Below are 16,775 nucleotides of genomic sequence, written 5' to 3' on the forward strand. Positions count from 1 at the left end.
GAATCCGGAAAAAGGCATTTGTTCACACCAGTTTAAACTGGTTCAAGGGCATCTGTGCAAACTGTCCAGCTTCCTGTGGCCGTGGTGCTCTGGTGCTCTGCATAGATCAGGCTCCACAAACAAAGGCAATGGCCCCATCCTGAACTTCTCCATGCAGCAAGGGAGGGGCACAGCCACCCCTCAACACATCTGATTGTTCTTCTGGTCTGCTCTCTCCTTCTGCTCAGACCAAACTTTCTTAGACCATTTCCTTTATCAAGCAGGATACAAGTAGCAGGAAATTCCTGGGGTGGATTTCCTATGCTGTGATAATCCAGAGCGTGCTTACGCTGTGGTCGGGATGGGAGAGGGGCTGGGGGGGCTGAAAGCAGTTTGCAGAATCAGGAAACAGGACCAAGAGGGAGGAATTTGTCTCCTTTTAAACCTGCTTGTTATAAGGTATTTTTGTGTATGGATTGTCCTCTAGCAGGCACATCAAAGCAACTTTGCAGAGGGAGATGTGAGGTTGTGCCGGGTGTTTGTCCCTCTGCCTGTGCTCCCATGGTGCAGAGGAATTCCCACAGGGCTGCAGCTCCTCAGTCACAAATGCCTCCCTCATGGTTTGCACAGCTGCATCTCAGTTAGAATTTGGCTCCCTGACATTGTTTTGGTGCAAGAACTCGTTTTGTTTGTAAAACAAACCAGCAAGAGATTTGTGTTAGCAGAGCAGCAGCACGAGCAGGCCAGGCCAAACCCATCTGTGGATGGATGCCAGACCTGGGCTCATCGGTACAAGCATTTTGAAGACTCCAAATAAAACAGAACATTTTGGATATTAAAAAGTCCACCTGGGGAAATCTCACTCTATTGCTGTTGTCACTGGGTCCCAAGAGCAACAGAAAGGGGTAACTTTCTCATTTACTCCACTTTAAATTACCTGTGTGGTTGTCTGGTGCTGTGGCTCAGGTGTGTACACACCTAAAGCTGGAAACTGTCACCTCCAGGTCCATGGAAAAGGAGTAGGACACTTGAGATGGTCCAGGAGAGCCCAGAAGCCCTCACCTGCCATCCCCACACTGCTGCATGAGCCTGTGGGTCACCACTGCCCTTCCCTTCTCCAGGAGTGCAGAGGCACAAACACCTGTGTGTCTCCTCCTTTGCCACCAGTATCCTCGTTTTCCCACCCGTGCTGTTATCCCAAAACTGTCTTACAGCTCCCAGACAGACGGATCAAAGTGAAAACCCATAAAAAGGGTGAAACTTGTGACTGAATATTTCAAAACAGTGTTTTCACGCTTCCCTTTTCCCAGGTTACCTGTGGCAGACTCCAGCCATCTGGTGTCTGCTTTTGGATAAGGACTGTGCTCCAAAACCCAATGGCCTCAAAGGAGAGAACAGAATAGAACGGAATCATTGAGGTTGGAAAAGACCTCTGAGATCCTCAAGTCCAACCTGTGATTGATCCCTACCTTGTCACCCAGCCCAGAGCACTGAGTGCCACATCCAGTCCTTATGGAGAAGGAAATGGTGGGCACTTGGAGCAGCTGTAGGAGAGATGCCAGGGCTGATTTTGGGGGGTTCTACAAAGTGCCAAGTTCACGGTGGCAGAACCACAGAAGCTGGAAGGACCAGTGGGAGACAGGCACATCTCCCCTTCCCCAGCTGCCACTTCAGGCTTTCTGCACATAGATTGTGTCAGCTACGCTGCTGACAGAGAGGGTAGTGTTAGAAAAAACCAGTTTTATTTAAATAACTGATACCCTGGGGTCCAGCTGCAGCAGTGTCCGTGACAGGTACTTTCACAGTCTGTGATCACATGGATGTATCTCACTGTGCTGTGGTTGTTCTCACAACCCCCTCCCTGGGCCTGTCCTGGGAGGAAAGGGCCCTCCCGCTGCTGGGTGGGATGGGAGGCTGGGAGAGCACTGGGAGAGCACTGGAAGAGCAGGGTGGGAGAGGAGGAAGGCAAGGACAGGCAGGCAGAGGGGAGCTAAACAAGGTGAAATCAGTCGTGGAGGAACTCAATGGGGCGAGGCAAAGGAGGAAATACACCCGTCTAGACACGGTCCTACAGTGACCCTGCTGGAGCTGGGGGCGACCTTGGGCACCCCAAATCTCTGACTGTTCTCTCCCTGCCTCAGCCACCGAGCTGCTACAGCCCTGGGGCAGTGTCCCCCAGGCCGAGGCTCTGCCCGCGGGCCGACAGCTGCCGCAGGAGCCCCGCGCCCGTCTCGCTGTGCACCTGCACCTTCTGGGACAGGATCATCTCAAACAGGGTGCTCATCTCCGACAGGAACGTGCTGGCCAGCCTGGTCCCAGTGCCACTGGGGTCAGCCCCAGCACCTTTGCCAAAGGTCTCAAAGGTCCTTGGTTTCTCCTGCCTCGCAGCTTCCTCGTCCTCGGGGGAGCGCGGCGAGTCGGGGGAGAAGACGTTGTCCTTGTAGCTGCTGGTGAGGGGCAGGGACAGCCGGGCCACCCACGCTGGGTCTGCAGCTGTCAGCCTCTTGAGGGCCAGCTCTGGGGAGGGACAGCACAGCAGAGAAGGGGGGGGAGGGGAATAAATCAATAAAAATATTGATAAATGAAAATATCTAAAATCAGCTGAGAGCAGTGATTGTAACAGGTCACCTGTGACACCACGCAAACCAGCAGGTTAACAAAGCCAAACACAATAGAACTGGTTTGAAACTATTGGGGGTTTTGGTTTGGTTTGTTTTAATAAAATAACCATTAGAATCACTGTTCATTCTCATTTGTTGCAGTCCCAGTTGGCACTTCACTATATTGTTAGCAAAGCCTGAGAGAGGGAGGGTTTAGGACTGGCTGAAGGGGAGCAGACAATGAAAAGCTTTCCAGAGGGAAGTGTTGGACACAAAGATAGTGGACTTCCCTTCAGGGTCACTCCAGGGTGGGAATGTGCTGTTAAAGAGGCAGATTGAGACCGAAAAGAAATGGGTTATTGTGAAAACAATAATACCAGAATGAAATTCTGGATTATAAAATGCACAGCTGGGTGGTTGGAGACTGGGACCGAACAATTGAGCTCTAAAGTAGTTGTTCCTCGATTGGAAACAGCTGAGGAGCAGGGGGAGCCTGGGCTGGGGGCTGGGGCAGGCTCGTTAGTGCACCAGTAATTTGATTGTGGCCCAAAATGGGCGACTGGAATCACACAGAGGATTGGTTGGGGTATTCCCTGCTGGCAGGGAGGCGCAGCCAGGGAGGATTGTTACTGGGTGTGACTGGGGGAATTACACACAAATCAGATGATCCATCTGCGGGAGCGGGAGCTGAAATGACACCAGCAGGGAAAACTCTGGAGATGAAACCAGGAGTGATCCAGGCTGACACAATGGAGACCCCAAGGGGTGGGGGGGGCTGCTCCTAAGGAAGCGAGTGCTCTCCAGGGATCTGACTGCAACCTGTCATTATTTTGAGGAGATAAGCACCAGCAGAGGAAATCTTTATGCTTAAAATAGTGTTGGCAAGAGAAGAAGTGATTATAACTGTCCATGAATAAACATCTCCTGGAAAATAAAGGAAGGACCCCATAGCAGAGGGAGCCTGGAATAGCTTCCCTGTCAGACAGCAGGAAGGGAAACAGGGATTCTTGTTTTTTGAGGTAGCTGGTAAACAAGAGTCCGTGCTGTGGTACACAGAGGCTGCATTCCAGCCCCTCATTGTTCCTTCCCAAAGCACATCCCAGAAGCTCGGGGGGGTTTGGAGCGACCGCCGGGTTTGGGAAAGGTTTTGGGAGCAGCAAAACCTCCCTGGTAACAAAACCCAGCAGTGGCAGGGTAGCAAGGGCTGGTGTCCCTGTAACAATTGTGTGGCTCTGACACAAGACGTGGCATCTGAAAGGAGGGTCCCCATTGCAGTGCTCTTACCCTGCTGGTTCCAGAGGGTCATCAATAACACCCTGCCACAGCTGGGACATGGGATCTGCAGTCAGTGACTGAGACACGGCTCCTTCCTGCCCACCCAGCAAGCTGGCCTTTCCCCTGGAAAACAACTGTCCTGGCATGGGCTGGGGACAAGAGCTGGGACTCCAGCCTGGTAAGGAGAGAAGGGCAGGTACAGCCCTCAGATTTTTGTTTCAGCTGGAGCCCCAAAATTCTTCTGTGTTGCTTCACATGCAGGGTTTCTCTCTGCAGTCTCAGTGTTTGAGTCGCAGTGACTGTTCCTGGAGACATCACCCGAGTGTGCTGCAGGTTTTGCTGTAAAACATGCAGCGTTCTCCTCCCCGGCCTGCAAGAAGCCACTTCATTCCCTGAGTACTTGGCTGCCTCATCTCTGGAGCAGGGCACAACTGGTCTGCTCTCTGCAGGGAGAGCCAGGCTGACAATCCCGTGGCCATGAAACCTCATAATTATGTATGTTTAATTTGACCAATAACTCTTTACTGCCTTGTTTTAATGGTGTTTGGGGAGCAGGGGTTGTTTTTATCATCCATAAAGTTCTATCTCTCATCTGCTGCTGGGAGTGCTGCGCTGGGCTGGTGGGGGATCGGCGCTGACAGACGGTGCTGGGAGTTCATCCCGCAGCATCAACAATCCCAGAGCTGCCTGGGACTGCAGTCCCTCCGTTGGGAGCAGCACAAAGGCCCAGCCAGCCTCAGCCAGCTGTTAGAATCCTCCTGAGCACCAGCAGTGCTTCCTTCCTCCCTCTCAGGATGCAAGTCCACGGCTCTGTTTGTGTTTGGGAGAGGAGGAAGGAGCCCGGCAGCTCCGGCGGCTGCGCTCGGCCGCCTTTGCGGGAAGGTCTGGGCTCCTGGGGAAGGTTTGGCACCCCTGGAACAGAGCAGCCTCTTTGGGCACAGCCAGCAGGAGCCCACCCAGCCACAGCCTCAGCATTCCCTGCTGGCACGGAACAGGCTGCCCAGGGAAGTGGCGGAATCATCATCCCGGGCATGGGGATGTGGCACTGGGGACACGGCCAGTGGTGGACCTGGCAGTGCAGGGGACAATGCTCTGAGAGGGCTTTTCCAGCCCTAATGATTCTATGGAACTCCAGGACTTTGGCCAAAGGGGTTTTTTCCTGTTAGATCCAAGAATCACGGGAGATGGCACTTCATGGATCAGCCTCACCATAGCCCAGATTTTCCAGGATGCTCCCTGGAGTAGACAGGTCCAGTCCTGGCAGGACTGGATCCAGGCAGAGCTGCTGGGCAGGTCCACCAGTCCCTTTCCTGGCATCAGGGCATGCCAGTGCACCTGGGATGGAGCTGGGCTCCTGGCTGCTCCCTGCTCCTGGCTGCAGGACCTTGGAATCCAAGGAAGCTTTTAGGTCTCAGCCTTTCCTTTGTTTGCTCCTTACTAGAATAAAAGAGCAGGAAGGCAAAGGGGGAGAAGCAGCAGGTATTGTCCTTAAGGAAGAGCACCAAAAAAGCCCAGCTCTGGAATTCAAACCACCCCAGAAGCAAAGCTCAATGAGTTTCTCTTGACTGTGGACGAGCACAGAGGCTCCACAACGAAATTTCTGCTACAGGACATGAGTCAGCCCAACTCTTTCAAATTGAAATGCCAGGAGAGGAGATTTTTAGAACAAATCAATAAAAGGAACATGTAGAAAATGTCAGGCCCAGATGGCATTCACCCCGGAGTGCCAGAGGAACTCAGATATGAAATTGCCTGGTTTATTAGCTGCTGTTCATTAACTACTGCTTCAAATGAATGCAGGATCAGAGGGAGGGGAGGTGGAAATGGTGACAGGAGTTTTTAAGTGAAGGTGAATCCAGCACAGGCAGTCAGAGAAATCCTTCTGTGCAAGGCTTAGCAGAGAGAGCCACGGAACTGCTGCTCCCAAAGGAACCACCTGACATTGTCAGATGGGGAATTGTGTTCTGGAAATTTGGAAGGGCTGGATGGAGAGTCCTGCATGACTTTGGACAAGGGCCTGAAGTGAAGGATGAGGGGGAATGGCTTCCCACTGACAGACAGGGCTGGACAGGTTGGGAAGGAATTCCTCCCTGGGAGGGTGCCAGGCCCTGGCACAGGGTGCCCAGAGCAGCTGTGGCTGCCCCTGGATCCCTGGCAGTGCCCAAGGCCAGGCTGGACACTGGGGCTGGGAGCAGCCTGGGACAGTGGGAGGTGTCCCTGCCCGTGGCAGGGGTGGCACTGGATGGGCTTTAAGGTCCCTTCCAGCTCAAACCATTCCAGGATTCAGTTCTGTGATGGCAGAGGTCACCTGAGCTGGTGGAACAGCACCAGCCAGGCTTGCAGGGGACCTGAGCTGTGCCTGAATTTACAGCCAGGTTCTGCAGGGACTAATATGTGTTAAAAGCTGGGAAGTGAGGGTAGGAATAATTAATCTTCCCCACCAAGGGAGGTCATTAGTGGAGTCCCAGAGTATCTGCTCAACACAGTGATAAATGACACGGAAAGGGGACAATGTTGGTGTTGACTCCACTAAAACACCCAAAAGCAGAGGCCTGCTGAAGGACCTGATAATGCTGAGTGCCATGAGCAAAACGTGGCTGGTGAATTCCTGTGTCACCAACTGTCAGATAATTGTCCCAGGGAACAGCAACCTGTCATGTGTTGATGGCTCTCCCTCCACGCAGAGGAGGGATTTGGGAGTCACCACAAACAGAGCTCAGCGTGGAGCTTGGCCAGGACAGGAATGAGGAACAAACCAGAAAACCTCCTTGTATCCCCAGTGGACCCTAAACACTGCACACAATTCTGGTCACACATCTCAAAAAAGATACACTAAAATTAGGTTGGTCACCGGAGATGAAGAGGAAGGAGGAGCCCAGAGGGGCTCTGAGGGTACATAACACCCTGAGGGGCTTGACAGGGACAAGTGTCCACCTTTCTCACTCTGCATGGACCAGGACACCATGAAGGGAGGGCTCAGGCCAGCGTGGGAAGCAGTTCCCCAGCTGCAGTGTGAAACTGGACCTCACCCCTCAGCAACCACAGAGGTCAAGCTCACACATCGCTAAACCCTAAACCACAGCAGACACATCCATGGCAGGGCAGAGCAGCCATAAACACGTGGAAAATTCCAACGTGAAGCTCAGCAAGTCCCTTTGCCTGGTCCCAAAAGCCTGGGATGGTCCAGACGTGCTGCCCCAAGCCCTGCCCCTGCCAGAGCCACTGCAGGAGGTGCCATGTGCCCCTCCAGCCAGCTGCACCTCCTGGCTGGGGTTAGGGTGTGTTACCTGAGGAGATCCCGCTGCTGGAGCCCCCCCAGCCCCACCCTGTGCCCGTAGCGAGGTCACCTCACCTGCCTGGGGCTCCAGGAGGGTCTCCAGCTCCTCTCCCACGAGCTGCTGCACCGAGAGCTCGAAGGCGCTGTCGCAGTCGCGGTCCCCGGCCTCGCTCTCGCCGTGCCCGCTGTCCTTGGTGCTCAGGCAGTCAGTGTCCAGCCCCGTGTCCAGCCCCGTGTCCAGCCCTGTGTCCAGCCCCGTGTCCAGCCCTGCAGCCCTGCCAGGGGGTCACAACACCCAGGTCACTCCAGCTCCCAGCACAGCCCTGCCCCAATGAGCCCTTGGAAGGGTCTCTATCCCCCCAAAATGCCCCGGACAGGGGCTGTGGGCACCCTCCCCATGCATCACTCTGAGAACCAAAGGCACCTTTGAGTGCCCCTCAGTTAGTGAGTTTTGCGGTTTTGCTCCACATTTCCTGCCTGAGAGGGTTTTTATCCTTCTGCAGCAAGATCACAGAACCACAAAAGGGCTGGAAGGGACCTTAAAGCCCATCTCATCCCACCCCTGCCATGGGCAGGGACACCTTCCACTGTCCCAGGCTGCTCCAAGCCCTACCCAACCTGGCCTGGGACATTTCCAGGGATCCAGGGGCACATCCTGAGCAAACAGGGACCTGCTGGCTCCTCCCCATGAATTCAGAGGAGCTTCCCTCCAGCATTCCAGGTGAGGAGCACCACAGCCCAGCCCTGCCCCAGAAGCCCTGGAGCTGCTCTCCCTCCCCCTCCATCCTCTGCAGCTGCAGGTGAGGAAGGTGGAGAAAGCTGTGTCTGCCCCTGGCCTGGGCAGGTGGGGACAGGGGGACATGGCAAAGCAGGGATGAAGCCTTGGCATCCTCAGGAGTGGGCACCCAGAGGTCAGCAGCATCATTTAATGGGAACACCATCAAGTTTGGGGATATCTTTGGCACACAGCTGGGATATCTCGGTGTTTCCAGCCCTGCTGCAGTTCCTCACTCCTTTGCCCCCCGGCACAGGTTCAGGTGTCCCAAACTCATGTTGACAGGCACTAAGGAATTGCCCAGAGCCATGAGAACACTCATCCTTGTGCTGCTGCCACCAGAGCTGGCCCACTGTGTGCTCCTGCGCACCCAAAACTGTCAGAGTTCTTGGCAAAGGATGATGGTTCATGGCCATGGAGGAGCTCAGGTGAGTATGGAGGGACCTGCCAAAGGTGCCCCAGCAGCTGGATACCACTGGGAGCCAGGACCAGAGGAGCAGACCCATCCCCTGAAGAGACAACCTCCAACCCCAGGGGATGAGCCTTTCCCTTGTGTCTCTGCCCTGGTGTCTCCTGCCCTCGGAGGTTTTGGACTGGTGGGACTGGAGCAGGGGAAGGGGGCGTGGGGAAGGGAAGTGCTGGGAGCCAGCCTTACCTGCTGCCGTTCTTGGCCGTGTACTTGTTTCCCCTGTAGTTTGTTTTGGGCTGGAACTGGCCCTGGTGCAGCAGGGAGAGCAGCTGGGAGATTTGCTGCAAGGCAGGAAAAGCCTGTTGAGCCCCGGGCTGGCCACTCAAGCTGCTTCCTGCCAGGACGTCCCCCCGAGCCCCCCCCCCCCGGCCTTTTTATAGCGTTTCCTCCTCCTGCAGATGGCTCAGCATCCCCACACCGGGGGAAAAACAAGCCCTGGGCAGCCCACCTGGCCCCGAGCTCCCCCCGCACCCCTCCCGCTGTTCCCTGCCCACGGGATTGTCCCCTTCTCCCCGTGACAGCCCCGCTCCCGAGTGTCCTGCTGGGGTGACCCTGCCGGGCGGGGAGGGTTGTTCATCCTACCCAGCCCATTGAGGCATCGCTGCCCAGTCTGGGGGAAGAGACCAACCGAAGACCATCAGGGTGCACATTCCCACCCCCCCAGCGTGGGCAAGGCCCGGGCAGGGAAGGATTGGGGGTATCCACACGCCCGGGGCAGCTCCTACCTGCACTGGGGGTGACTCCATCGCGAACTCCCCGGTCGGGCTCTGTTCCGCCAGGGCCACCAGCGACAGCCGGACCAGGCTCCTGAGGATCTGCTGGTGGGGCTGGGGCTGCCCGGCTCCCCCCGCACCCACGGGCTGCTCGGGTGGCACCTGGGGCTCTCCCATGGGTGGCTTCACCAAGCTCTTGCCGTGCAGCGGTGCCTCCGGGGGGCTCCCAGGCTCCTTCACCAAGTGTTTGGGTCTGTGGGGCTGGCAGGGCCGGCGCTGCAGGATGGGCAGGTCGAAGGTGCCCTGCTGCTCCTCTGAGTCTTTTTGTGTCCTCTGATTTCTCAGGGTCCTGTAGAGAGTGGGGGTGAGGTGGAGCGGAGCCTGTGGGGACCCCCCGGCCGCGGGGGTGGCTGTGCCAGGCTGCTCCTCCTGGCAGGGCCGGGGGGGCTCGGGCTCCCGGGGGCGGCCCCGGAGCAGCGGGACCAGGTGGATATCGGCCTTCTGGATCTGCCTGTGCGGCTTCTTGAGCTGCTGCTGCCTGCGGGCATCCTCCGCCTCCCGGCAGTTGTAGGCCATGCCGTCCTTCTTGTCCTTCTTGCGCAGGGACAGGGTCAGCGCCAGCAGCAGCAGGCACCCGCCCAGGAGAGCGGCCAGGCAGATCACCACCACCACGGAGAGGCTCGGCCAGCCGGGATCCCGGGCTGACATCTTGGAGAAGGCCCCGTGGTGCCGGAAAAGCAAGCGGAGCCGGGCCAGGGTGTGCAGGGGGGTGTCCCCCTGGTCACTCACCCGCACCAGCAGCTCCCGCAGGCTGCCGGCCAGGCTGCTGGCATTGCTGGCGTTGAGGGACACCTGCCCCAGGAGGGGGTCCAGGATGAAGAGCCCGGCATCATCCCCACCCACCAGATCATACCGGAGAGCCCCGTTGATGCCGGAGTCCACATCCCTGGCCACGATGGTGAAGAGGAGGGGACTGCCAGGGCATGACACCAGTGTGGAATTGGTCACTGCTGCAGCTCCCTGGGTGCTCCCATTCCCGGGGACCACCCAGCAGCACCCAGTGTCCGCATTGACCAGGACAGACAGCGTGGCCACCCCTCCCACCAGCGCTGGCGTGGTGATGATGGGAGCGTTGTCATTCTGGTCGAGCACAGCCAGCCTGATGGAGATGTTGGATGCCAGCTTGGGATGCCCTCCATCCTCCGCGGTCACCAGGAACTCCAGGCTCCTCACCTGCTCATAATCAAAAGCTTGGAGGGCAAAAACGTCCCCAGTGGTGGGGTCGACTGAGACCAGCCCCAAAGCAGAGGGGTCCAGGATCCTGTAGGTGACCTTCCCGTTGAAGCCCAGGTCGGGGTCGGTGGCACGGACGGTGAGCAGGAAGGCAGGTGCTTCACTGTTCTCGGCAACAGCAGCCTCGTAGGCGGCCTTCTCGAAGGCTGGGGCGTTGTCGTTGACGTCGCTGATGCAGATGGTGAGGTGCTTCAGCACGGCCAGGGACAGGTCCCCCATGTCCCGCACCACCAGCGTCAGGTTGTACTCAGCGCGCCGCTCGCGGTCCAGCGAAGCGTTGGTCAGCAGCGCGAAGCTGTGGCTGTTGGTCCTCTTCAGCCTGAAGTGCTCGTGCCCTTGGCTGAGGGAGCAGAGCACTTGCCCGTTGCTTCCCGAGTCGGGGTCGCTGGCTGTCACCAGGGCCACAAAGCTGTCCTTGGGGAGGGCCTCGGAGAGCACGGGCACCCGCGCGGCCCAGGTGACGTGGACGTCGGGAGCGTTGTCATTGACGTCCAGGACCTTGACCAGGACCTTGCAGTGTGCGGGGATGGGGTTGGCACCCAGGTCCCGCGCTTGCACATCCAGCTCGTAGGCGTGGGTCTCCTCGTAGTCCAGAGGGAGCCTCAGGAGGATGCTGCCCGTGCGGGCGTCGATGCTGAAGGTGCTCAGCACCTCGGGGGGCGCGTGCCTGCTCAGGCTGTACTCGATCTCCCCGTTGGGACCCTGGTCAGGGTCGGTGGCCGTGACCGTCACGAGGAGGGTCCCGGGCAGGGCGTCCTCCCGAACCTCCACCGTCAGGGAGCTCTCTGCGAACACGGGGCTGTTGTCGTTGGAGTCGAGGACAATGACTTTAATCAAAGCAGTACCTGATCTTGGTGGCTCCCCGTGATCAGTGGCCGTCAGCACGAGGTCGAAGGAGGAGTGCAGCTCCCGGTCCACCTCCTTCACCACGACGAGCTCCGCGTGCCTCGTCCCATCGGAGCTGGAGATGACATCCAGAGCGAAGTGCTCACTGGGGGAGAGGGTGTAGGTGCAGCGGGCGTTGGGGCCAGCATCAGCATCCAGGGCTCGATCCAGCGGAATCCGTGTCCGCAGGGACGCGCTCTCCGAGATCTCCAGCTCCAGCTCGGGCGTGGGGAACCGCGGCGCGTTGTCGTTGACATCCATCACCTGAACCTCCACGTGGATCAGGGCCGGGTTCTGGGCGGCCAGCACGTCGAAGGACACCCAGCAGGGATCACTGTGCCGGCACAGCTGCTCCCTGTCCACCCGCCCGGCCGTGCTGAGCACCCCATCCCCGCTGCCCACGTGCAGCGGGAACCTCCCGGGGGTCTCCATCAGCTGGAACGTCTCCGCCGCCTCTCCGCTCTCGCCGCCCTCGAAGTGCTCGGCCAGGCTCCCTATGACAGTGCCCGGGGGCACCTCCTCCAGCACCCGGTACTGCACCGTGAACGTGGCCACCTCCTGGGCATCGGCGCTCAGGAACAGGTACCACCACCACAGCGCCGGCAGCTGCAGCGCCGAGCGGCTCAGCCCGAACACGCCGCTGGCCGAGCCCCCGCGGCCCCGCCGCGCTGCCATGGGCTGTCCCGCCGGCCACCGCATCCCCGGAGAGTCCTCACGGCCACCGCAGGGCCTCGGCATCCTCTCCCATCTCCGAGAGCCGTGGGCGCCAGCCAGCGCTTGGAAAAGAGGGGAGATCAGGAGCAGGGCTGGCCTTTGTCCCCCGCGCTGCCATCACCGGGGACGGCGCGGCAGCCGGGTGCTCCCCGGGCTGCGACAGCCCGGAGCGGAGGGACCGTCCCGGGAGCAGCCACCGGCCGGCTGGCCGGGCTGGGGATGGACCGGCCGACATCCTATGGAAACCCCACCTACAGGAAAAGGGAGGACCGGGCTGGTACAATGCCGGGGCGGGGTGGCGGCTCGTGGGGCGGCACGGGCCCAGCTGCGACAGGGTGTGGAAGTGCCCTCCGCTGCCGCCCTGCAGGGACCGTCACTGCTGTCACCTGCAGAGCACGCTGCCCACAAGGTGTGATTCCTGCTCTCCCTGACCCACCACAAACCTCTTATGCTTCAGGAAGAGGTGATGGACTCCCGCTCCTGCCTTGACTCAAAGCCTTGTTCCCCCACTGTTACATCTCAGGCTTTGACTTATTCCCATTTTGCCTAAATCCAGGGGCAATCCCTGCTCCTTGCTCTGCCTTTGGAGGGCGATCTGCCCAAGTCACCTTTCCCAGCACAAAGCTTTTGATGATGTCACCAATTCCAGCTGGCCGCACCAAAACGAGCTGGTGAATCAGCGGGAGCGTGGCCACATCAAACACGGCCGGGAGGGCACGGGGGAAGGAGGGAGGCGCTGGCAGACACGACCTGTGTCCGTTCCGGCCTCTCCCCATCCCTGCATCCGTCTGCCCCGGCCGCTCCCTGTCTTGGCACGCTCTCCATCCCAGCTTGGCTCAGCACTGATGTCCCTGGCGTCATTCCTGCACCGCCTCAATTCAGCCCCCGTCATTCCTGCACCGCCTCAATTCAGCCCCCAGCCCCCACCTTCAGGCTGCCCAGCTGTTGCACCGGTATCACCACAGCTGGCCAGCTGTGCACACACAGCCTAAAGCTGTTCCATGTATTCCTCCTGAGCCTGCAGAGCCCCCGGAGCCCGGGCTGGGTTTACTTTGGTCTCGAGGTGACTGGAGGCATTCCGGACAGGGAAGGTCGTGTGGAATTTTCCTTGGCCGTTGTGGAGCATCCTCAAGGTGTGGTTGGAGCCCCACCAGCCACGTCACCTTTGTGTCCCCACACCTTCTAGGCAGCCTCCTTTGGTGTCCTGTGCCCACCTCGCCCTCTCCTCCTGCTTTTCCAGCCTTGATGGGCACCCGCTGTACCCCCAACCTATTCCCATCCCAGGTGAGGCTCCTGCATCGCTGCTGTCATCACTTTTCTTTGTCTTGGTGAATTTTGATGCCCCAAAGAGCAACAAAATCAACCCCACCCCAGTGCCACGAGCCGTCCCCTCAGCTGGGCCGGTGCCACCGCTCGGCACAGCGGGAGGAGGGGACGGTGCCGCGGGGGGTGGCCGGAGCCCCGGTGCTATTCCTGGGCTCGGCCCCAGCTCCAGGTGACCTTTGCCAAGTCATTTCCCTGCTTTGTGCTCGCGCTTCCTCCCGCGCAGCCCGGGGCTCTCCCGGAGGGATGCTCCCGCTCGCTCCCGTTCCCTCCCGCTCGCTCCTGCTGCCCGCGGAGCTGCGGGCGGAGAGCCGGATGTCTCCCAGCCCGTGCCCCGATTTTGGGAGGGGAGGTGGGAAGGCCACTTCCTTCTGCTGGGAAGGTTATCCCTCCGCCTCGCGTCTTTTTAATGCTTTTCCTTTCCAGGGGTGGAGCGGGACAGAAGAACCGCGCTGGAACATCACAAGGGAAAGGAAATAAATGTGATATCCCGGGGCTTGGGGGGGTTCCCCGAGGAGCCCTGCGTGGGATTTCCTTCTCCCATCACCTCCCAATCCCACTGCAGAACAAGCCAATGTCCCCGAGTGCCCCGTGTTTAGCCCACCACTGACACCACAGGAGGTGAATTCCCCCCACACCAGCACGCACCTGCCAGACCCCGCTTGCTGCCGTCCCCACCCCTCAGCTGGGAGGATTGCAAACCTCCAAACCACTTTTTTTTCTCCCCAAGACAGGTGGGATTTTGAGCACCAGTTTTCTCAGGGAAGGGCTGGGAGAAGAAGCCACTGTCACCGGGCTGTGACCGCCTGAGCACTGTCCCCAGCCGGGCTGTACAGATCCCAGCACTGGTGACAGGTCTGGCCTGCCCAGGAGGAGCTGGAGGAGCTCCTGCATGAATTATTTATGATTCTTCAGGAATAAATCCCCACAGACCAGGCCTGTGACTCCCAGCCATCAGAACATTCCCAGCTGGCAGGAGGATGCTGCACAAGCATCGCTGAGCTGCAAACCAGTGCCGGGGAGGGAGATGGACAAAGTAGTGCTGCAAGAAAATAGGAAAGAAAAACGGGGTTGAGCTGAGACTTGCCAGAAGCACAGGCAGGGAAATGAGATCTGGTGCTAAAAACAAAACGTGTCTCCTCCTGTTTCCTGTTCACACCCCGGCGGCTCCCAGCGTGCTTCAGGACCTCCATGGACGATGTGGTGCCTGTGAACACAAAATTCCCCCGCCAAGGTTTAGGCTGCACCTGAACCCTTTCATTTAAAGCTCAGAAAGAGCCTCAGCCACATTCAGTTACTGCGGTGCTTCCTCCCTTCACTGTGCGCAGTGCTTCCTTCAGCTCCTGCCTGGTGCTGTCGGTGCCCAGAGCAGCTGGAAATGCCATTTCCAGGAGTGCAAACCTGGCTCCTCTGCAGCTCAGCTGCTCCCCGGGCTCCAGAGCAGGACATGGGCACACCCCGAGCTCCCAGGGGTGCAGAGCTGTGCTGGAGGCACCGCTCTCCCTGTCCATCACAGGGCAGAGAGCAGCACCACCAGGCTATTTCCAGCTCCACGGCACAGCTGGAGATCTTCAAACTTTGTCATTTTGGGCTGACACGGTGCTGGCCTGGGAGCAGGAGCTGTGCCATGACACAGCAGGGAGCTGAGGGCAGCTTCAAGTGAGAGGGAAGAGACTTCTTCAAATCCAATAATTCTCTCTGATGAAGACAGGCTGGGAGAGCTGGGGGTGCTCACCTGGAGAGGAGAAGGCTCCAGGGAGAGCTCAGAGCCCCTTCCAGGGCCTAAAGGGGCTCCAGGAGAGCTGGAGAGGGACTGGGGACAAGGCATGGAGGGCCAGGACACAGGGAATGGCTTCCCAGTGCCAGAGGGCAGGGCTGGATGGGAGATTGGGAAGGAATTGTTCCCTGGGAGGGTGGGCAGGCCCTGGCACAGGGTGCCCAGAGCAGCTGGGGCTGCCCCTGGATTCCTGGCAGTGCCCAAGGCCAGGCTGGACATTGGGGCTGGGAGCAGCCTGGGACAGTGGGAGGTGTCCGTGCCCGTGGCAGGGGTGGCACTGGATGAGCTCTAAGGTCCCTTTCAACCCAAATCGTTCTGTGGTTCTGTGATTCAAAGAAAACATCAAAAGGAGAAGAGTTCAAAATGAGCACCACTGGTGCCCAACCAAAGTTGGGCCTCACTGGAGTGCTCAGGGCTTATGTGGTCTCATCTCTGCTCTACAGCTGCTCTGTGGGGTGAGAAATGGTGTCTGAGGGTCAGGACACCAAGGCCATGGACACAGGATGGACCCTGAGGAGGGATGGGCTCCTCCAGGCTCAGCTCCACCTCAGAGAGGCTGCAAACAGAGATGGAGCAAGCACAGGCACGGCTGCTTCTCACCATTCCCCAGGGATTGTGAGGTTTGTCCCGCAGCTGGAGCGGGTTCCCTGGGGAATGGGCACGGCCCGAGGCTGCCAGAGCTCCAGGAGCGTTTGGACAGCGCTGCCCGGGATGCCCAGGGTGGGGTTGCTGGGGTGTCTGTGCAGGGCCAGGAGCTGGCCTGGATGATCCTTGGGGGTCCCAACTCTGGAAATTCTGTGATTCTATGAATTTTCAGCCCTTCAAAGACAGCCTTTGCTCCCCTAGAAGAGTCCCTCCCTTTTCAGCAGGACAGCAATCCCTCCCTGAGCATGAGGTGTGTGAGGAGCTGGGTGCAGGCGCCGCTGCACAAGGGAGCCCAGAACCTTCCCCAGCCGCCTGCAGGGACCTGGGAGGCTCCTGGGGCCCTTTCTCAGGAGGAAGGACGTGATTCCCCCTCTCACACCAGGCACAGAGCTCTGCAAGAGGTGGGGGGACCTTCTCTCGGGGGTGTCTGGCTCTCCCTGAGCCCACCTTCTCCGTAAACCCAGCAGGTGACTCTGGCCGAGGGTGACCTCCACGGGCCACCCGCGCCAGCCTGGCCGGGGCTGCTCCTCCTTCCCCACCCCACGCGTTCCCTGGCTGGTTCCTTGCGGGCTCCCGCAGCTCCCGGGCCGGGGAAGGCGCAGCCCCGGCGGTGTCCGCGCTCTGCAGTTGGGTCCCTCCACCACGAGAGCCCACTGCTGCTCCGCGCTGCGCTCCGCCGCCGTCCCCGCCTGTCCCCGCCGCGGCCCGAGGGTGCTGAGCCCCCCAGCTCTCCCCACACAGGGGATGCGACCCCCCTCACCCTTTCCCCCCGCGCCCCCAGCCCTGCGGGGAGGCTCCGCTGGTGCTGCAGCTGCCTCCCCTCCGTGCTCAGCGGGTGCTCTGAGTGCCTCCCTCAGTTTGGCACACGTTTGGGGTGCTGCCCTCGGTTTTATACGGTTTTAGGGTCGTTGCTCTGGGTGCCTCCCTCAGTTTGGCAGTTTTGGGGTGTTTCCCTCGGTTTTACACGATTTCAGGCAACTCTGCGGCACCACGAGCAGCGTCTCCCCCAAACCCCGCTGTAACCCCCCACTAAACCCTCCCCTGGGGGGG

General features: G+C 59.2%; 1 protein-coding gene across 1 annotated transcript; it reads right to left on the reverse strand.

Annotated features, from left to right (window-relative positions):
* Positions 1–1,699: 1,699 nt before the first annotated feature.
* PCDH12 (protocadherin 12) lies at positions 1,700–12,224 on the reverse strand. Its single transcript, XM_032124929.1, has 4 exons — positions 9,101–12,224; positions 8,562–8,656; positions 7,207–7,406; positions 1,700–2,496 (listed from the first exon to the last, which is right to left on the reverse strand). Exons 1-4 carry the CDS (start codon positions 12,002–12,004, stop codon positions 2,132–2,134), a joined length of 3,564 nt encoding a protein of 1,187 aa, XP_031980820.1. The 5' UTR covers positions 12,005–12,224; the 3' UTR covers positions 1,700–2,131.
* Between the last annotated feature and the right edge of the window lie 4,551 nt (positions 12,225–16,775).

This window comes from Corvus moneduloides, chromosome 15, assembly GCF_009650955.1.
Source record: "Corvus moneduloides isolate bCorMon1 chromosome 15, bCorMon1.pri, whole genome shotgun sequence".
Lineage (NCBI taxonomy): Eukaryota > Metazoa > Chordata > Aves > Passeriformes > Corvidae > Corvus > Corvus moneduloides.